Source organism: Rhipicephalus microplus, chromosome 4, assembly GCF_043290135.1.
Source record: "Rhipicephalus microplus isolate Deutch F79 chromosome 4, USDA_Rmic, whole genome shotgun sequence".
NCBI lineage: Eukaryota > Metazoa > Arthropoda > Arachnida > Ixodida > Ixodidae > Rhipicephalus > Rhipicephalus microplus.
The window spans coordinates 156,936,565-156,956,365 of record NC_134703.1 but is presented as its reverse complement, the minus strand read 5'-3'; the positions used below and the strand labels follow the sequence as shown (position 1 = coordinate 156,956,365).

Sequence of the window (19,801 nt, the reverse complement as noted above, 5' to 3'; positions counted from 1 at the left end):
CTAGCTTCGCACACACCTAATTGTGTACTACGTGACATGAATGAACGACGAAGGTAAATGACACGTTCAAACATGATAATCATCACTTGCGTGTCATGCAAAACATGACTATCTGCTACGCTCATACCGCACTCGCACTCATTTCTCTAGCTTTACATGCAGCAATGTTGGCTTTACGTGACGTGAATGTCGAAGCTTGTTTTCTTAGCAATTCTTAAATACGAGTAGTGACCGGGCCGCGCTTCACCATGACCAACTTTGCGCGACTTGACGCCCACTTCCCGCGTTAATTTATCAGTGGGTCAGTCACAGCTCTCAGGATATCTGATGTATTTGCTGTTCCTAGGCTTGCTTTTAGTAAATCACTACATCGTTCCCAGTTAGCTGAAACTAACTGATTCGCATATCCCAAAGCTTGCTGAATGAATACTTTCTGTATTTATTCATAATACAGAAGGCCTATATGGTGCCTCATGCAGGAGGGGCAATACAATAACCAAATAATCACAAGATAAAGACAGTGCGAAAGAAAAAAATTATGTGCAAACGGTACTTGAAAATAATGCAACATTTCGCTTAATAGTATAAGTGCGTTCTTGGAGTCTTGCTTTGAGACTGCGATTCTATTTTCATCTTTTCAAGTTTGGCTCAGACCTTTTTCTCAAAGGTGCAGTAGATTAGGTTGTATGGAGCCACGGTTTCATGCATCACTACTTATGGTCAATGCCAACTGAGGTTATATCATGTACTCAATATACGTTAATTGACATACAAGTCGCATGCGGCGTCTTGCTTATTTCTACGCACGAAGAGCTAACAATGCAAAACTAGCATAACGGCATGGGAAAATATGGTATCCCTTTCCGGATTAATTAAAATTAAAAAAAGGTGCAGTTCTTTTCTCGTAAACGTGTGCTCTACAATGATTAGTTCTTCAAGGTCAATCGAAGTCTAACAAAAATTTAGAACAAACATTTGTGGGGCTTCTCTTCGCAGTTGAGAAACTTATACTATCGTATCGAGGCCGCAGTATTCAAAGCAAGCAGCCCACTGTATGTCTAAATGTACTGATGAGGAACTGTTATGGTGCGGTACTTTATTTAAATAATGAAAATGAGTGTTTTTTTCTCGAACAGTAAAGGACACCAGCCAGTGAGTAGCTACCTCTCCCCACCAAAACAAGATGTGGCCAGGGGGCTAGTTCGAAACGCAATTGATTACAAATGCATAATTTAGACGCAGCTATAGAGCATTAGCTTAAATTACTGGAACCTACCCATAACCAGGAATTGCGTTAAGCCACTCGTACGTACTACTTTCTCAAGCCAGGGAACATACCTTGCAACACTGAATAGATTTCTTCACATCCTACTATGCGCTGACAAAGAAAGTTCTCCAGCCTATGTTTGTCATGGCGCTGTCACTGAGACCGCACTTAAGCCCAATACGCACATAAGCCTAGTAGTTAAGGTCATTAGGTTTAATAGGATGAAGAATTCCAAAAATATTGTACCGATGCAAGCTCTCAATGACGCTGAAAGACCGAACAGGTCTTCTGAGGAGCAAAACTGGCCGCCGATGAATTTGTATTATATTGTTATCTAACGACTACATTAGGCTGTTTTTTATTGATCGTGTTTTCGTGGAAAGATATGCATTAGCTGCATGCTCGCCACAGGATCAAACCCTGTGCTGAAATGTATCACTCATGCACGCGCCATAATCGTTTAGCCTTAAATCGTGGCACAAAGAACAAATTGCGCGCCGCTGTGGAGATTTCAGAAGCACTATTGTTGTTCCACACATCTGTGGTAGATGGCGCGACAATGTCAGGCCGCAGGAATGTCCCCACATGGTGACGGGCTTTCTCCAAGTTCCTGGTCTAGTCTAGCAAAAAAAGTTGGTGTGACGAATGGTCACCATGAGTTCTCAAGTGAACCACACTGTGTATGAAAGGACAATTTGGAAAAACGTCGAAAACTGATTTGAATCGCAACTTATTCCTTTCAATTCTTTTTATTACGCGCTGCTTGTTCTACATTTGTAATTCTCACGTGGCAGGATACCCGTCATTGCATACGCATTCCATTTTAACACGTTGAGGGGTTCAAACATAATGGTTTGAAGCATGCAAGATTCGTTTCTTGCTGTTATCGAGCTCATGAAACAGAAATCGCGGTCCACATCAAACATGGAGTGCTTTGCAGCGAAACATAGTTGTCTTGTGGCAAAGCATTCAAATATTTATGGCTCCAGAAATGTAACACCAGCTCTTTGTTTCTCAATATATATATATATATATATATATATATATATATATATATATATATATATATATATATATATATATATATATATATCCGCGTGTGTGTGTGGTTGTTATAAAAAGATCACGCGTACTCCGAGAGAATAAGGAAGAAATACTTTCGTTGGTTCGGCAGCGCAATTTTCACTACCATTTTGTCTGGTACGGTGACTAGACGAAACGTTAGGGAAAATTACAGTGCCCTTCTTTATTGTAGATAGATAGATAGATAGATAGATAGATAGATAGATAGATAGATAGATAGATAGATAGATAGATAGATAGATAGATAGATAGATAGATAGATAGATAGATAGATAGATAGATAGATAGATAGATAGATAGATAGATAGATAGATAGATAGATAGATAGATAGATAGATAGATAGATAGATAGATAGATAGATATTTCAGCAATGGTAGAGCACCATAATGGTGACCGAGTTCATCTAGTTGCATCTGAACCTCGTGTAGTTTATCAACAGCAAAATATATGAAAGACCTTCTAACTCTCTCATCCGGCATCATTGCAGATGTGTCCTTTCAAAGTCCCCTCACAGAGGCACAACAGCTCGTCAAAGGTGATGACCTCAATCTTTGATACTCAGCTGTGTCAGATATGATTTCAACTCTTCAAGTGAATATTCAATTAAATGCTGCATACGACAGGCGTTCAATGTACAAACTTTTTTTTTTTTGTTCTCTGCTGCGTCCAGCATTTCCGGATGAGCCCGTTGGTCACCATCCCAACAACATCGCAGGTGAGAACTGGTGGTCTGTAGTTTCTCCGAGTTACATGCAATATGTCCTCAAGAGCTCGTTTGCTGCCATCTAAACTTAGAATCCGAAAAGACTTCACTGATCACTAATTTGCTTTATTGCACTTTTTGGTTAAATGCGGTTGTAAGACTGACTCCCTTTACTGTTCAAAAGTTTTGTGACTCGGGCGAGTTGCTTATTGATGAATTTAGCTTGTATTAGTGCGGCACATATGAAAATAAAAAGTGGGAAAGACGACAGAGACGTCTAATGAAAGTAGGCACTAAAAAAATTGGCAGCATATCCACGGAGTGAATGATGAAGAGTGGGGCGAAGCATTCGTCTGTCCATTCATTCTTGCTTCCGTCCGTCCATGCGTCCATCTATGTGACCGTCGATGCGTCCATCCACCCGTCCGTGCGGGCGTCTGTTCATGCGTCCGTCCCTGCGTTGGTCCATGCATCCGCCCCTGTGTCCGTTCATGCGTCCATCCATGCATCTGTCTGTGTGTCCGTTCGTCCATCTATTCAACACTCCAAGTACCACCATCTCGCATCTTTTAATCATATATTCCCCATATAGAAGCACCGCCATCCAGCGGACATTCCAAGGACTGAATGAGAGGTGGCACACGCACACTTCCTTACGGCTTGGGCTTCGTGACTACTTCCCACCTTTAACCACCTCGAGTTCATGGTATATACTAGTTCACTGTATTCATGGCACTGCGGCCCAACGCTCGCTAACCTTTCTAAAACCAAGGAGGTTACGCCCAGCGAGTATAACGTAGCAACCTTTCCCTGACAGATAGTGCTCAATGTACATGCCAATGGCTGATAATGGGAAATGAAAGACAGGAGAATTCGGCTTTTACTTTCTTATGGCTTGCGCTTCGTATCTATTTCCCACCTTTAACCACCTCCAGTCACGGCCGGACTCGACTCCTTCTCCGGCGCTCCCCTTGGAAGGAGCGTGCGGAAGGAGCGTCGAGTCCGGCCGTGCTCCAGTTAATGGTACATATTAGTTCATTGTATTCATGGCACTGCGGCTCAACGCTCGCTAAACCTTTCTAAAACAAGAGGAGGTTACACCCAGCGAGTATAACGTAGCAACCCTTTCTTGTCATATAGTGCTGAATGTACATGCCAATGGCTGCCAATTGAGATCGCAGCGTGCGCGTTCACTAAAAGACGAATGCTCCTGTCTCTCGTTTCCCCTTAGCAGCCATTGGCATGTACATTGAGCACTATCTTTTATTGTTCAACAACGCACAGAAGAAATCTCTTACCGGCACCACATTGGAGGTCAAAATGTTATACTTGTTACACACTAACGGCTACGAGGGACGAACGGGTGCCGCTAAAAGGAGCTTCGCCCGGTTTGCAAGTGCTAAGGACGTCCTGATCGTTCTATGTCGGGGGCGTCTGTCAGTAGGAGTTGTGGTGCCCGTCACGTCTTGTACGCCTGCGAAGGCGCTTGTCTTCGACGTTGTTGTCCCTACGGAGACAAGTGCCGAGACCGTCGTTGATGCGACGGCCTCAATAGTCGGCCTCTCAGAGGTATACTGTGTGCAGCATCAGGGTGCTCAAAACTTCCGAGTCACCGTGAAGAGCATGGCCTCCATGTCTCTAATTGTCAATGCTGGCTGCCTGGTGATTTGCGGCGAGCGTGTTCAAGTCGTTCCCGTTGGCCCACAAGTGACTAACGTCGCCTGCCTGTTCCTGCCATCGTTCGTCTCAAACGAAGTTCTCGTCCAAGCGTTATCCCCATATGGCAAGGTGCTCACTGTCATCAGTGGTTTGATGAGCGGGCGACGCGGCGTACTCACTAGATTGCGGTATGTTCGAATGAAGATGAACGCCGCTAATCCTGAGCCGAACTACCTGCGCATCTCCGGTCACCGTGCTACGTTCGACTACCATGGTCTCCAGCGTGTATGTCCAAGACGTGGCTCAGGGGACTGTAGCGAGAGAGGAAGACGGGACGGCGGCCAACGTGGTCGTGTCGTTCTCTCGCCACTTTATTCCACGCCTGAAGCGGAGCCGCGTGGCTTTCCACGTCCGACACACCAAGAGCGCTAGCTTGTTCTAACCGTCGCGCAGCTCGAGCTAGCATCAGCTGCGCGAGAGGCGCGGTGCGGTCATTGAGAAATGATGATGGTGATGGTGGCACTACAGGGCTCCCCCCCTAGCGCTCTGCGCGATTTGAAGGCATATGAAAAAAGAAAGAGACCGACAAATGCTATATACATGAACGACAGTCCATAAAGTGTTCATTTGGCAAGCCCAGGTTGTCAACCTTTATAGGCCATCGGTAAGCAGTGTGTCTCCGGTGGGCGACTCTGGGAGAAGCGCAAGGGACGAAGAAGGAAGTGCCGGGTCGCTGTGGTTGCCGACAAGCGGGTTACGATGACCTGGTCGGACAGGCCGAGAGTGGACCGTGTGTCGCGAGGTCATGCTGCTAACGTCGGCAGAAAGTCGGCTGTGCGGGTTTTGACGTTGGGGTAGACACAACACAGACCTCAAAGTGGAGCGGCGTCTGACGTGCCGGTATAGATAGACGTGCCGACGCATGCAGGAACGTGTCTTGACAATGCCGCCAAGTGTACGGATGGGTAGTCGGGTACACGACTAGTGGTGGGACATTGTGTCGGATAGGCCGAGTAGGCGCTTGCGCCGTCTTCAGGGCTGTGACTGCAACTCGTGGCTGCGTGGCAGGGCGGCTCAAAAGTTGCCGCAATGTGTGGCGCCAAGCGCGTTGTCGTCGCCGACGTAGGGTAATGGGTGGTAGACACGTATGAGGTATGAGCGTCGTCATGGTTGTGACACACAAGCTGGCCTTGTGGACACACGTCTGGTTGTTGCCGTCCGGAGGCAAAGGCTCCGGGGAATGGTTGTGGTGGAACCCAGTCAGCGTGGGCTCGCCCGGAGTATTGGACGGCACACCTGTGCTCGTGTAATGACCTCCGGTAGTCTGCGCACGAGGGTTGGCGTGCAGGTCTGCATAATTGATGGCTGCCTCTAGCCAACACCCCCTAGATTGCTCCACCGCAGGCGTGGTATGCCTGGTGAGCCCTGTCTGAAGCGGACCAGGCACGTCGTCCTCAAGCACGTCAGTCATAGTCGCAGCGTCTTGGAAGCTTGGCCGTGGTTGATGGCTGGTGGCTTTAACTTCAGCTGCGGGAAACTGCGAGGACGATGATGGTCGTTGCTGGCAGGACGTGCAGAGCATTGAGGCTGGTCGACAGTCGCCTGCGGACATCGGGGAGGGTCAAGGTTCCGCAACCGGGAGGTGAATAGCGGGCGTGACAATGCCCATAGTCGTGGTAGCCACCAGGGCGTTCGGTGATGTTGCCGTCGTAGAACCTGACGTGTCAGCCATGTCGTGAGCCATGGAGGTCGGTCGAGACGAGCCGGTGGTAAGCATGCCTGATGTGTCGTCGGACGAGGACGATGAAAACACAAACCCCGCGGCTGACTGGTTACATTCAGCCCAAATGTCGAGAACCTTGGCGGATGGGCAGTCGGGCGCAGGACACGCGTCGCTAGTGGCCAAACGAGAGGTTAAGTCTCGTTTATCGGACGTTGTTGAAGGCGAAAGCTTCGAGGTCGGGAAGTCAATAACGGGCGAAAGGTCACCTGTGCCAGACTCCGAGGCGGGCGGCAAGGTGGTCGTCATGGAGTTTGGTCGGGCCACGGTTGCGCCTGCCGACGCTTTCGTGGAAAACGTGCTGGTAGCAAGCGTGCCAGAAGGACCATCGGCCGAGGACTTCGAAAAAACGCACTTCTTCGTGGACAGTTTGTCGGCAGCAGAAACGACTTCAAGCACCTCGTCGGATCTGTGACCGGGTGCGAGAATCACTGCGCTAGTGGCCGGACCAAAGGTGGAGGGAGACGTTGTCGGGGAAATTAGGTTGCGGTCAGATGAGAGCTTCTGGCCGGAGAGTCCAGCAGGCTGCGACGCAGGGAAAATCTGAAAGTCGCGGGTGCCTGGAAGTGGTCGGTACGTGAGGCCACAGCTGGCAAGCACCGCAGAGCAGAGGTCATCGTAAGGCTGCTGGCTGGAGGTTGAAGTGGCAGAGAGATGACGCAACTCTACCGGAAGGGCATCTTGATGAATGACGTGCATCAGCGGCTGGTCTGTGACGCCATTCAACGCAAGAACGGCATCGAGCTGCAAGAATCATACCTTAGGATAGGTCGATTAGAACGGCGGCACTGGCGGGCAGATTTGCGGGAACATGGCAGCAGGCCGCTCCGCGAAGGGCGTGTTCTCCGGGTCACCAATGTAGCGAGAGAGGAAGACGGGACGGCGGCCAACGTGGTCGTGTCGTTCTCTCGCCACTTTATTCCACGCCTGAAGCGGAGCCGCGTGGCTTTCCACGTCCGACACACCAAGTGCGCTAGCTTGTTCTAACCCTCGCGCAGCTCGAGCTAGCATCAGCTGCGCGAGAGGCACGGCGCGGTCATTGAGAAATGATGATGGTGATGGTGGCACTACAGGACCATCTAGGAGCCCAGTGCACAACACCGTATTGTGGTCGCTGCGGTGTGCACGGTCACGTTAGTGAAGGATGTGACCGCCCGTGTCGACGCTGCGGGGACGGCCACCCAGCTGTGGTTTGCCCTGTCCGCCACTCTTACTCAGACGCTGCCGCTGGTGCCTTTCCACCACTGACACCGGCAACGGAACCAACTACCGACTCGGGGGACACAGAGGAGGTCACCGACGGTGTGCTGGCCTCACTCCTACAAGTTCCTTCAAACGAAGCGCACAACAAAAGCGCGATTGTCGATGCGACGCTTGGCACGTCGGCCTCCCCGCTGGTGCAGGAACCGTGCGCTACGAAAGATGCAACGCACTGCCCTGCCAACGGCGTCGGCGTCTCTTTTCTGACGCCACTTGATGTTCAGTGCGCAAATGACCCCAGTTCTCAGGCTGCTGCTGTTGGAGTTGACTCTACGACCTCTGTTAGTTTGGAAAACAGTGGCGAAAATACCACAGCCTCTTCTGTTGCGGCCTCTCCGACCATTTTGACGTCGTGTCGTACACGTAAAAAATCGCCCACACGAAGGGTGCCTACACCAGCCTGCCGAGACGTGGACAGTGCTGCCAGCATCAAGGATGTGGATCCAAGCTTGCCGGCGGCTCAGTCCCTACCTCCACAGGACACGTCTTCGGAAGACGGCTTCAGCCTGGGACTGGATAGTAGCATCGGACTGTCCAGCCTTGCTGATTTTAACATCGACATGGGAGCTCCACGCGAAACGAAGCGAGGGCACACTTCCAGCTCTTGCTCCGATGAACGCAGTGATGGCTGTGGTAAATCCCAACGGTCCAAAAAACCTCGACCCTCTTCTGGAGGGACGAACAGTGCGTTGTAATTTGCTTGAGGAAGTGTCCCCTGGACACTTTCCAGGACACCGTCTAGAACCATGCGTCCAGGTTAATCTTTACTTTCTATTACGGCTACTGCACTGCATATTATTTCATTGAACGTTCAGGGTTTTCGCAGTCCGTCAAAGCAGGCTGAAGTGATTAGTGTCGCCCACACTGCAAATTGTGGTGTTTTCTGCCTCCAGGAAACAAATTTCTTCTCGCTATCCAACGCGCTTGCTTTTAAACGAAAGTTCAACCTAGATTGTTATTTCTCTTTCGCTACATCTTGTTTTACGGGAGTAGGTATTTTTATTTTTAATCGAGCTCTATTGCGGGATCATCATGATTTTTACGATGGCGTGGGCAGTGTTTTGGATTTAGACTGTAGCTACTTTTCTTTCAGATTACGGATACTGTGTGTGTATGGGCCAGCGCAAGCTGGGCGGTTTAATGACTTTTTTAGAGACCTGGATGTGTTTTTTTAAGGTTGTGATCTCATTCTGATTGGTGACTTCAACTGCCTTCTAAATATGCGAACCGATGTACAAGGTCCTGGCTGGGGCTGGTCTGCTTGGAATTCATGCGAGTTGCGACACCTTGTCCACCACTTTTCATTACTGGACGCGCACAATGTAGTGCACGGAAACACCTTTGTTTGGACATGGCGACGCGGATGATCCTCCAGCAGGCTCGACCGGGCTTATATCCCACGAGCGTTAGAGGCGTTTGTCTCCTATTTATGCGTTCCGTTTTTCCCACCTTCTCCTGTGTACGTATCTGCTCATCGGCCTACTGTCTTGAAGCTCTAAGTTCCATTTTCTTTTTCGGAAAGGTCATGGCGTCGTGATGTTCGCGTCTTGCAGGACGCGCGCTCAAGATCAGATTTGTCACGCACAATATGTGTGTCACTCACGGCGTCTGGTCCTAAAGATTGGGATGCGCTTAAAACGCAGTGGCGCCTGCGCTGCGCAGTGGAGGGGCGCTCGCTTCGTCGACGCGTTTTTGAAGAGCTTGCTGATACTGCGATGAAGTTACGCATTGCTTTGCGCACCGAGGCGCCTTCTCCTCTGATGCGAGCGTGGCAACGTGAACTGCGTGAACGCTTTCAGCACTTGACTGCTGCTTCGTCCCTGGCGGCAGCAGCATGGCGCTGTAGACACAACCCATGTGCACATCCCGAGGTGCTGCGCTACGCGAGACATTCGTTTTTAGGGCAATCACAGCCATCTGTCTCTATGACAGCACAAATACCACGTGCACAGCGGCTTCCTACGCGTGATCGATCTGTTTTCTCGGCGCATTTTGAAGCAATGTCGTGTTCGGCCATGCAGACTAACTGCGATGAAACACCGCCAATGCTTCGAAGTTTGCCCCGTATTCCTCAAGAAGGTGCGGATTGTCTGGACATCCCTCCGTCGGCTGAAGAGGTAAAAGCGGCACTGAAATCTATGAAACGTGGAACGGCCCCTGGGCCAGACGGTTTTCCTGTTGAGTTTTACTTGACATTTTGGGATGAGATTGGAGCGACCTTTACCGCGGTTATCCGGCGATGCTACGAGGACGGTGTCTTTTCATCAAGTTTTCGAGATGAACGCATTGTGCTCATTCCAAAAGGTGATGCTTCCTCTGCTAATCGTGAAGATTGGAGACCTATCACGCTCCTCAACGTTGACTATAAGATATTCACGGCGGTAGCCGTTCAACGTTTGAGGGGTCTGTTGAACACCCTGGTAGGTCATCACCAGACTTCATCAGTGCTTGGATGAGCAATACACAGCTTGTCATTTACCACGCGGGATATCACAGCCTATACTCTGTCTCGATCTGCACGTGGTATCCTTTTGTCTTTGGACCAGGAAAAAGCGTTTGACCGACTAGAGCACGCGTATATCCTTAATGTGCTCACAGCCTTTGGCTTTTCTCATTCGTTCGTGCAACTGATTAAAAACACGTACACTGGCCTGAAAAGCACACTAGTTCTGGATGGCTGGAAATGTGCCGCCTTTCCCATAACACGTGGGGTCCGTCAGGGATGTCCATTGTCTCCTGTGCTATTTGTCCTCAACCTTGAGCCATACTTGCGTGCTCTTGACGCGAATTCACGTGTCCGGGGTCTTGCGCTTCCTGGTAGCGGTGTCATGAAAGTCACAGCTTTCGCTGATGATATAACTTTGTACCTTTCAAATGAAGATAGCCTTTCACGCAGCCTGCGTGTATTTTCCCAGTATGGCGACATTTCAGGTGCAGCGTTGAACATCTCCAAATCCCGGTATTTCTTCATTGGCTCTCCAAGCTCCAGGCTTAGCGCCGGTTTTCCTATTCAGCCGGCCGCGTCCCTTTGTATTTTTGGTATTTTATACAACCACTACGGCGTTTGCGAATCCGTTTGGTTAAAAGCTCTCGAAGAAGTAAGACTGAAAATTCAGTATGCACGGGATTTTGACTTCCCGCTTCTTGAGCGGAGGTACCTTGCGCAGACCATATTTTGCGGTCGCATTTGGTACCTTTCTCACGTCGTGCAACCATCTTTACGTATCGTGCGATCACTGCAGTGTGCTTTGTGTTCCTTTTTTTGATCAGGCGGCACTGAGTTGGTCTCTCGCGCGGCACTGAGACAGCAGCGTTCTCAGGTAGGCTTTGCTTTCCCTTCAGTGTCCATACGCTGTCGGCTGCTGGCACTGCGCTTCCTTTTGCGTCTAGTGCAGGGGAAGGAATCTCCCGCACGAACGCTTGCATATTACTTTCTGGGTACTCACCTTCGGCATTTGATGCCTAATGTGCATTTTAACAGGGGGCCGCAGTCAATAACACTTCCTGCGTTTTATGCAACAACTGTTGCATTTTTTCGCCGTGTCAAGTCGAGCTGTCCTGGCATAGATGTTTCGAACAACCACATAGTTGAGACAACGGCTGCTTTGTTGCTTCCGTTGGTCTCTCCAGCCCGCCGTGCTCGCTCTAGTCGGGTGTCTTGGAGCACGTTAACGGCTTCTTTTCTGCCTGGACACCTCCGGGACTTCATGTGGCGCCTGGGTTGGGGTGTGCTTCCCACTCTCGACCACCTCTAAAGGTGGAGAATGGTCCAGTCAGCAATATATCCGAACTGCTCCCTTCGGGAAACAAATCAGCATTTTCTGAGGCATTGTGTCATTGCTAGCGTTTTTGGAGAGCCATACATGCCGGATTTCGCTGCCTCAGAGTAAATTGCTTCGTTTCTTCTGGGCGTTGTTCGCGAAGCCGCTTCGCTTGTCTTCTCATTTTTGCCGGCTCTTTCTGCCTCTGGCGCAACCGCTGCGAGGCGGTTGCAGCGGGCCGCCGCCGCCGCGCGCTCTACCCGATCCTAGAACGATTGTACTCGGAGCTGCTGTCTGTTTTGTCGGAGGAGCTCTTCTTCCTCGGTGAAGAGGAATTTCTTCGGCACTGGTCTTGCCCTTTTGTGTCGGTGTGTGACGGACGAGTGAAACTTGTCTTTCGGCCGGCCTGGTATTGGTAGGCTGATGTGTCGATGCGCCGGCAGAAATGGCACGCCAACATGTAGATATGCAAAATGTACATATTCATGTTTTATTTGTGTCTCATGTTTACCTTGAAGTATTTCTTGTGGTTGTGTTCGTGTGAACCAACGAATGTACATGTTCTTTTAACGTCATCTCATATCCATGTTCATGTAAATGACGTCAGTTTTGTCATCATCGTTAGAGTATGTCTAAGAAGGAAATTTTCTGTTGAGGGTTATTGACGTTTGTGGCAATAAATTTTTTCTAAACAAAAGTTAGCGCCTGCCTTTCTAGTCGTCTCTGTCATTTTCCCTCTTTTTCTTTTGATATGTGCCGCGCTAATACAAGTTACTGCCTAATTACACTAGCGTGATGGCCGAGCGCTTTATTGTGATGGAAATTATACGTATGGACACTGTTTTTCCGCCCCATTCAGGACCGTCAAGCTGTTGTGTGTGTGTGTGGGGGGGGGGGGTGCACGCGTGCGCGTTCGCAGTCCGAGGTTGTATGTGTTAAGCTACTCGGCGAAATCCTGCAGCGAATTTATATGAATTAGTTACTGTTGTTAGTACGCACATAGCGGGAGCGGTTGCTTCAGCGTCATAGGCTTAATATGCAGAATCGAGAAGAAAAGTTGGAGACAAGCCTGTTCACGTATTATGAACACCTGCAAATTGTATGTTGTTTACATAAAATTCTCTTGGGAAAGATGCAATGACCATTTATGCCATTGCAGGTTTGTTTATGCAAATGCAGGTTTGTTTACTAGATCGCGCCACCATCCTTGCACCATATCAACATTTGAGAGTGTGACCATGCGGCGTGTAGTGGCTTAACTGTATACAGTGCCTCGTCGTCCACGTTTTTCGTTGCCATAAGCCGACAACTCCACTTTATGTGACAGCTTCTTACTGCAACGCAATAGTTATCCATGAAACAGAAAAAAAAGCATACAGGGGTTCCTGCAGCATTTAGTGGCGAGTGCCAGTGGACGACAACTGAAAGTTAATTATCGGTCCATCGCCCCGCAGCGGTGGTCTAGTGGCTAAGGTACTCGGCTGCTGAACCGCAGGTCGTGGAATCGAATATCTGCTGTGGTGGCTGCATTTTCGATGGAGGCGAAAATACTGTGTGCTCAAAAGCCTTTGTGCACAAATTTGGGCGCACGTTAGGGAACCCCGGGTGGTCGAAATTTCCGGAGCCCTCCGCTATGGCGTCTCTCATAAACATATGGTAATTTGAAGACGTTAAACCTCACATATCAATCGAATATTGTTCTATCATGGCGACGCCAGAGAAGTTATACGTTTTATAGCATAGACCTTCTGGGGAACTTTTCCTCTAGAGTTTGTATATTAACTCTATGTTGAGCGGGACAGTCTTATGTTTCCTTTCACCCGCTAGGTGGGGCAACGAATCAAAGGGCTCATTTTGAAGGGCACCACTTTGTCTGTACAAGGATCCTTGTGCAAGGATGAAACCATCGAATGAGGCGATAGATCACAGTTAATCACAACTTTACAAACTTATTCACTGTGAACACCGCTCTCATATGAAATCTTTTATGAGAGTAGCTTTCTTGTTAAAGAGCGCTGAGCAAGCGCTACTAATGGCCGATAGCAGGCTTTCTATACATCTTCGCAATAACGCATGGCGCGCCGAGAACCCTTCCCGTTGCCTTTTTTTTTTCTGTGTGTGCGACTGGTCTTTTCAGTGCTTGTCGTGAGGTAGATGATATCTTCAGCGAGCTATCTAAAAGGAAATTCTTGCATACTCCAAAATATATGCTTCCATGAGCATATCTAGTTTTCTGTGCGTATTTATATGTTGTGCCTACATCTGTTTGTGCGTGCGCCAGAGGTCAAACGTATTGAGCGTGCAAACTTATGTTAAGGCGTAATATCTGTTATTAGAAAAACAAGCCGAAAGGATAATTTCGGTAATTTTCACGTGTCGAAGCTACCATATGGCACAAGGCACGCCGTATTGTAGGGCTCCGGAAATGTTTACTACTTGGTGTTCTTTAACGTGCACTGACATCGACCAGTAAACGAACCTCTACCATTTCGCCGCCGCCGATATGCGACCGCTGCAGCCGGAATCGAACCAGTGACATTCAGTACAGCAGGCCGACACCGAAACTACTGATTCTTCGTGGCGGACCAGATATTTGGTGAGCGTGAGAACGTACCAAAAAAAGAACTATAGAACTTAAAACCGATATTTGTTAGTTTACGTGCCAAGCCATTGTGTAATTATGGGTTACAATGAAAATATTTCACTACTTCGGGTTAATGTTTACCTCTTTTACACACTTCTATATCTGAGTCCATAGATGTACTTGATCGGTTGTATTCGGTCGGGCATCGAAATGCGGTCACCATGGCCGGAAACCGAATCGGCGTCTCGTAGCTTAGCGGCGCAACCGCTGAGCCTGTAACCTACAGCGGTGGTTATGCGGAACATTCTACACCGTGCCTCCTGCGAATAATGTCACTGGATCAGCAGGGTCATACAAATGTCAGCGTAACGTGACGCACGAATTTCATTTTTCCTCGTTTCTTGAGTAAAGAAGAAACCTGTTGTGCAGCGCCGTTTGGACATTAAACCATTCGCAGCACCCACTTACTCACACTTTGGGCACAGCGATTCGTTACAGATTCTACGCTGGTTGCACGGTATACACGAACGAGGATGGGACAAGTCGGTTAGTTACGACCCCAACAGGCTGATGACCCTCCTCCAATGTCAACAACGCGCCCTGTGGAGAAGTGCAGATAGTGGTTCAGTGTTATCTGTAGACATAGCCTCATCGCTTCCCAATTAAAAGACTGTAGGTGTTGGTCGCCTTCCCACAACTTGATTGGTTATTGATATGTGGGGTTTGACGTCACAAAACCACCATATGATTATGAGAGACGCCTTAGTGGGGGGCTCTGGAAATTTATACCACCTTTGGTTCTTAAACGTGCACCCTAATCAGAGCACACGGGCCTACACCATTTCCGCCTCCATCGAAAATACAGCCGCCCGGTATTCGATGCCATGACCTGCGGGTCAGCTGCTGAGTACCTTAGCCACCAGACCACCACGGCGGGGCAGCCTTCCCACAACTTTTCTAGTTAAAACGCGGAATAGGCGATAGCATCGGTGGAAAACATTGGGCAGTGCTTGCAATGAGACCCCAAGAAACTGGGTCCCCTAAGCTTCTTTGATTATTTCGCACTGTCCTAACACTGTGCTTTTAGCCAGATGTTTTCATGGTTGGTTGGTTGTAAAAAAAAAGGGGGGGGGGGCAGACCCGTGGAATGCTCGAGGCCGCCTGTACAAAAACTTACGTAGTAACAAATCTGTGCGTAGATTTGACATCAGCGGTAAATGGGGCTGCTCGGCTGCTAAAGGAAAGTGAATCTATATGTAAATGTAGTAGCGTGAACATTGAAATAGTTTGTATGGTTCTATGTTGGGCTGGATCTGTCATGCAAACATAAGCGCTGTCCATGAGTTCATCACAACGTAGCAACATACTATCTCTCCCAAATGTCTATGCTGCGACACTGCGTTTTGGAATACCCACTATATAGGCAAGCGCTTCTCGATGTTTGTGCTCGCTTCAGTCTTTGCAAAAGCAGTAGTACTAGTATAAAACTTTAATACATACATAAACCATAAAGGCTAGAACTCCATCGCCCTGCAGTAAATATACAGCGTGAAGAGCGTAGTCTATCCGGCAGGGTGGTGCCCGTGTTCAAGGGCCTATTCACTACAGCTCAATTACAGCATCTCCCACTTAAGGGAACCATGAGTATAGCATGTAAAGCAGCACATGGGTCGACTTAGTTTTGCTCATCATGATTAGATTAGATTTGTGGGGTTTAACGTCCCAAAACCACCATATGATTATGAGAGACGCCGTAGTGGAGGGCTCCGGAAATTTCGACCACCTGGGGATCTTTAACGTGCACCCAAATCTGAGCACACGGGCCTACAACATTTCCGCCTCCATCGGAAATGCAGCCGCCGCAGCCGGGATTTGAACCCGCGACCTGCGGGTCAGCAGCCGAGTACCTTAGCCACTAGACCACCGCGGCGGGGCGTGCTCATCATGGGCACCCTTCCTGATGTTAGTGTCCTTGCAAGTGGAGCACACCATAAATTTACTCGAGTTTCTGTTGCTGTTACTCCTCCCGAACTCTTGTTGGAGCACGCCACACGTGTTCATCGCAACGCCAAGCGCAAGCAGATTTGGGAATTTCAAAATAGCGCACAGCGACTCCTTGCGGTTCGGTCGCTGCCATGGCTCACGCGTCGTATAACACGAGTCGCCGTTCGTGGCTCGCCCGCAGAAAATCCGAAATAGCGGGCGGCGTGTGCGGCCAGCATGCAGCTCGCAAACGCTGGTTTCCAGGCTACGGTGTCACTGTGATTGTACGTTGCGGTTTGCAAGAGGGCAAGTGCTATTCCAAAACTCGTATGGTGCCCGCTATGCCGGCAACGACCGCAGCGCCTGCAAACGTTATTCTAAAGCTCCCTATTATTTCATCGCACGTCTGCAGAATCTCGTTTCCGACACCATCACGTGATTGCTGAGAGAGCGTAAGGGGGAAAGGCCACAGCGTCTTACGCCAGCCCCTTACACAGGGCGGAACGCGCTATCGCCTGAGTGCGGCCTGGCAGTGCTGGGGTCAGCTTTGCGCAAGTGCAGTAGGGGTGGTCACGCCGCACACCACTGGGTTGCACCGCTTCGCATCTAACAGAAAGAGTATAGGAGGCCCATGCAGAATAACGCGGACGAAACGGAAGCCGCTGCAAGCTGAGTTTGGTTGGGCGAACCCGACTGGTCTTGTCCCGCAGTTACGCAGCTCCCACTTTTATGTTTTTAAACACGAAACATTTTTTGTTTTGCGTACTGCAAGTACTTTTGGCGTCTGTCTGCGTATCTATCTATCTATCTATCTATCTATCTACCTATCTATCTGTCTATCTATCTATCTATCTATCTATCTATCTATCTATCTATCTATCTATCTATCTATCTATCTATCTATCTAGCCGCCTACGTCTGGTGCACTCATGATCACTACCTTTACGTGGGGTACACCAAAATCAGTACGGGAGGGTGATATGGTTTGACGAATACGACGCGCATACAGACATGAATAATGTCACAATTTCGTCATGTACGTGGCCAAACACTTTGCATGGAAACAGTGGCCCCTACCTGGGGTCGGTATGTGCCACTGATATGCGGATATGTGCCACAAGTGAGACATTTCATATCCACCGAGAAACGGCGAAAACATAGAAGGGTAATTTTAACGCTTGAGCGTTAGGAAAAAACTGACATAGGCAGCGTTGACTCAAATGCAAAAAGTAAATAACACTGTCCCAGCGGAAATTTCACCCTTCCATTCCACGTGGAAATCAAGTATCCTACCACCGAGCCACGATATAGCCCATGGAAATATTTTCAAAATAGATACTAATGTTCGTGAAACGTTCTTTGTGGTTGCAGTACAGGCTATCAAATTTTATAAATATTTCATATGTACTCCTAAGATACAGCCGTCATGTCGGGTTAACGTCACTTGTAGTTAGGCGCCATCCACTGAGGTTAATAGGGGTGTAGTAGTGTTAAGGGATACCATCCTCGTGAGCTGTAGCGCTAACATCAGCTATTCATATCAGCTTACCGCTTCTGGTGTTGATAATATCCATGTTCCTGTTGGCATCTTTACGCAACTACAAACAACTGCGAACATAAAACAAATGGGGCTGTTTAACGTATATCTGTGCTTGGATTTGTACACATATTGAGGGCCACTTCATAACGTCTCACTCAATAAAAAAAAATAAAACGCATTCCTGATTCATCCGCATGCTTCGCTTAACATCGTTTCTCATGTACGTCGTATCTGCCAAATTTTATCGCTATACCACCTGTTAATAAACTCATTTCTTCGCAACGCGCATAGCAAAATCTTGAGCCTCTCATTTTTATTGCATGAGGTATACTTTTGTGCATTAAAGAAATTTAGGGCTCGTTGGTTTTTTGGGCACATCGTTAATGACAACTAACTAACAATCAAGACTAGAAAAGCACACACAGAAAACATTATTCATGGTATTTATGACATAGGTGTAAATGAATTAAAGTGGCGAGTTGCCGTCAGCAGCAACCATTCGTGCAACCTTCCATTAATGTGTCCGATGCTTTGCCAATAGGGCCACGGCGGCCGTCTCTCTGTCCCCTTTTTTGGGGGTATTAAGTGACTGAAAAAATTTGAGTGTTAGTCGATGTTACTGGTAGCCAGAGCGGCGAGACTCGCCCTCATGGTTTGTGACCCAGCAAAGTGAATTACTAAAGGTACGTTGCAGTTCGGTCTCCATGGCGGCATGTATCGAAGTACAAGTTGAAAATTCAGTAGCGAAATCACTATTTACGAATACAATGTGATTATACGCCGCAATTTGTGGCCTTACGCGTCAGTAGTAGAACAAGCTTTATTAAAGCGAAATTTCAATGTATCGTTGCCCCTTAGCAAGACACACCAGACAATGCGCGTCGCGTGATTGTGGAAGCAGTGCAACACCACCTGAGCTTCGAAATGTTTCATACTGGCGGGGGGGGGGGGGGGGGGGGACTTACAATACAGTCTATTAAATAAGTCAAGTTGTTTCAATGCATGTATCTAACGCTGCGCCTCGTTACCTTTGTCTTGTAAGAACTCTCGCGTTATATGTCTTGCAAGAACTCTGGTCTGATATTGTATATAACTTAATGCATTACCGAGTCTGAAGCATGTTTTGACCTTCAAGTTTTTTGAAGAGTGTAACATACGGCGGGCCTCATAGGGCGACGACAGTTGTGGAGGCCATTCAGCCTCACTCATTACACATACTTTGCACTTAAGGCTCACTCATACTGAGACTAACCAAAATTTTTCTGGGTCAGACTGACTCGGGCTTGCACTCACAAAACTTTTTCCGACCGGACCCACTCAAACTTAGACTCATCAAAATATCAATCATCTTAACTCACTCAGACTCACGGATCTACCCGACTCTGAGTGCGTCAGGCTGAGCGAACTCATGAGTGAGTTGCCCAAACTATGGATGCCACACACCTTTTCTTTTTCTGCGTGGAGTTATACAAGCGGATTAACACAACTCGAACGTCCGTGCAGGTCACCGCCACGAAGACTTCGGCGCCGCCGGCCCCGTGGTGGTGATGCTGGGCTGTCTTTTCCTCATATTCTTCGCCGTGGGAATCCCCACGTTCATCCAGAAAAAGCGCCGAGAGGCGAAGGAGCGTCGCGAGGCCATCCGCCGACTGGAAGCCGCAGAGCGCAGAGGTGTCGCCCAAGGACTCTCGTTCCAAGCGCCCTCCATGGATAGCTGAGCGACGCCGCTAGGCCCCTTGCAGAGGCGCCTCGAAGTTGGCTAAATACATTGCCTGAGTGCTCATCCCTCGGGAGTCTGTGTGCTGCGTCCCCATTAAAAAGATTAAAGGAAACTGAAAGAGCCCTTATTAGACCACTCAGTGCCCCAAGCCACCAGTGCAGCAACACTGTCATCAGAAACAGCAGCAGCAGCACCATCATGATCAGACCTTGAAAGCTTGCGTAAGGTGATGCACACTTTATTGATGCTGTGGCATTGGAATGACGCGTTATAGCCCAGCCTTTCGTAATGAAGATAAGAAGTGTTAATTCAAGGGCTTCTTTTGTTTTTTCAGACTCAATAAGAATGATAACAACAGGCAACACAGTAAAGGAAAGTATAGGGTGTGTTAGTAGTAGCAAATATAACTAAATGTGAAAAAAGAACCGCGGACGAAAAGATAACTTGAAATAGTTATTTT

At 48.5% G+C, this 19,801-nt stretch overlaps 1 protein-coding gene across 1 annotated transcript in view; it reads left to right on the top strand.

Annotated features, from left to right (window-relative positions):
* Positions 1 to 19,453, top strand: part of LOC119171491 (uncharacterized) — a 60,777-nt gene extending 41,324 nt beyond the window's left edge. The window contains exons 3-5 of the mRNA XM_075891994.1: positions 2,839 to 2,886; positions 3,022 to 3,066; positions 19,125 to 19,453. Of these exons, the coding sequence (XP_075748109.1) occupies positions 2,839 to 2,886; positions 3,022 to 3,066; positions 19,125 to 19,339 (308 nt within the window). The 3' untranslated portion in view covers positions 19,340 to 19,453. The remainder of the gene's footprint in view (positions 1 to 2,838; positions 2,887 to 3,021; positions 3,067 to 19,124) is intronic.
* Positions 19,454 to 19,801: the final 348 nt, after the last annotated feature.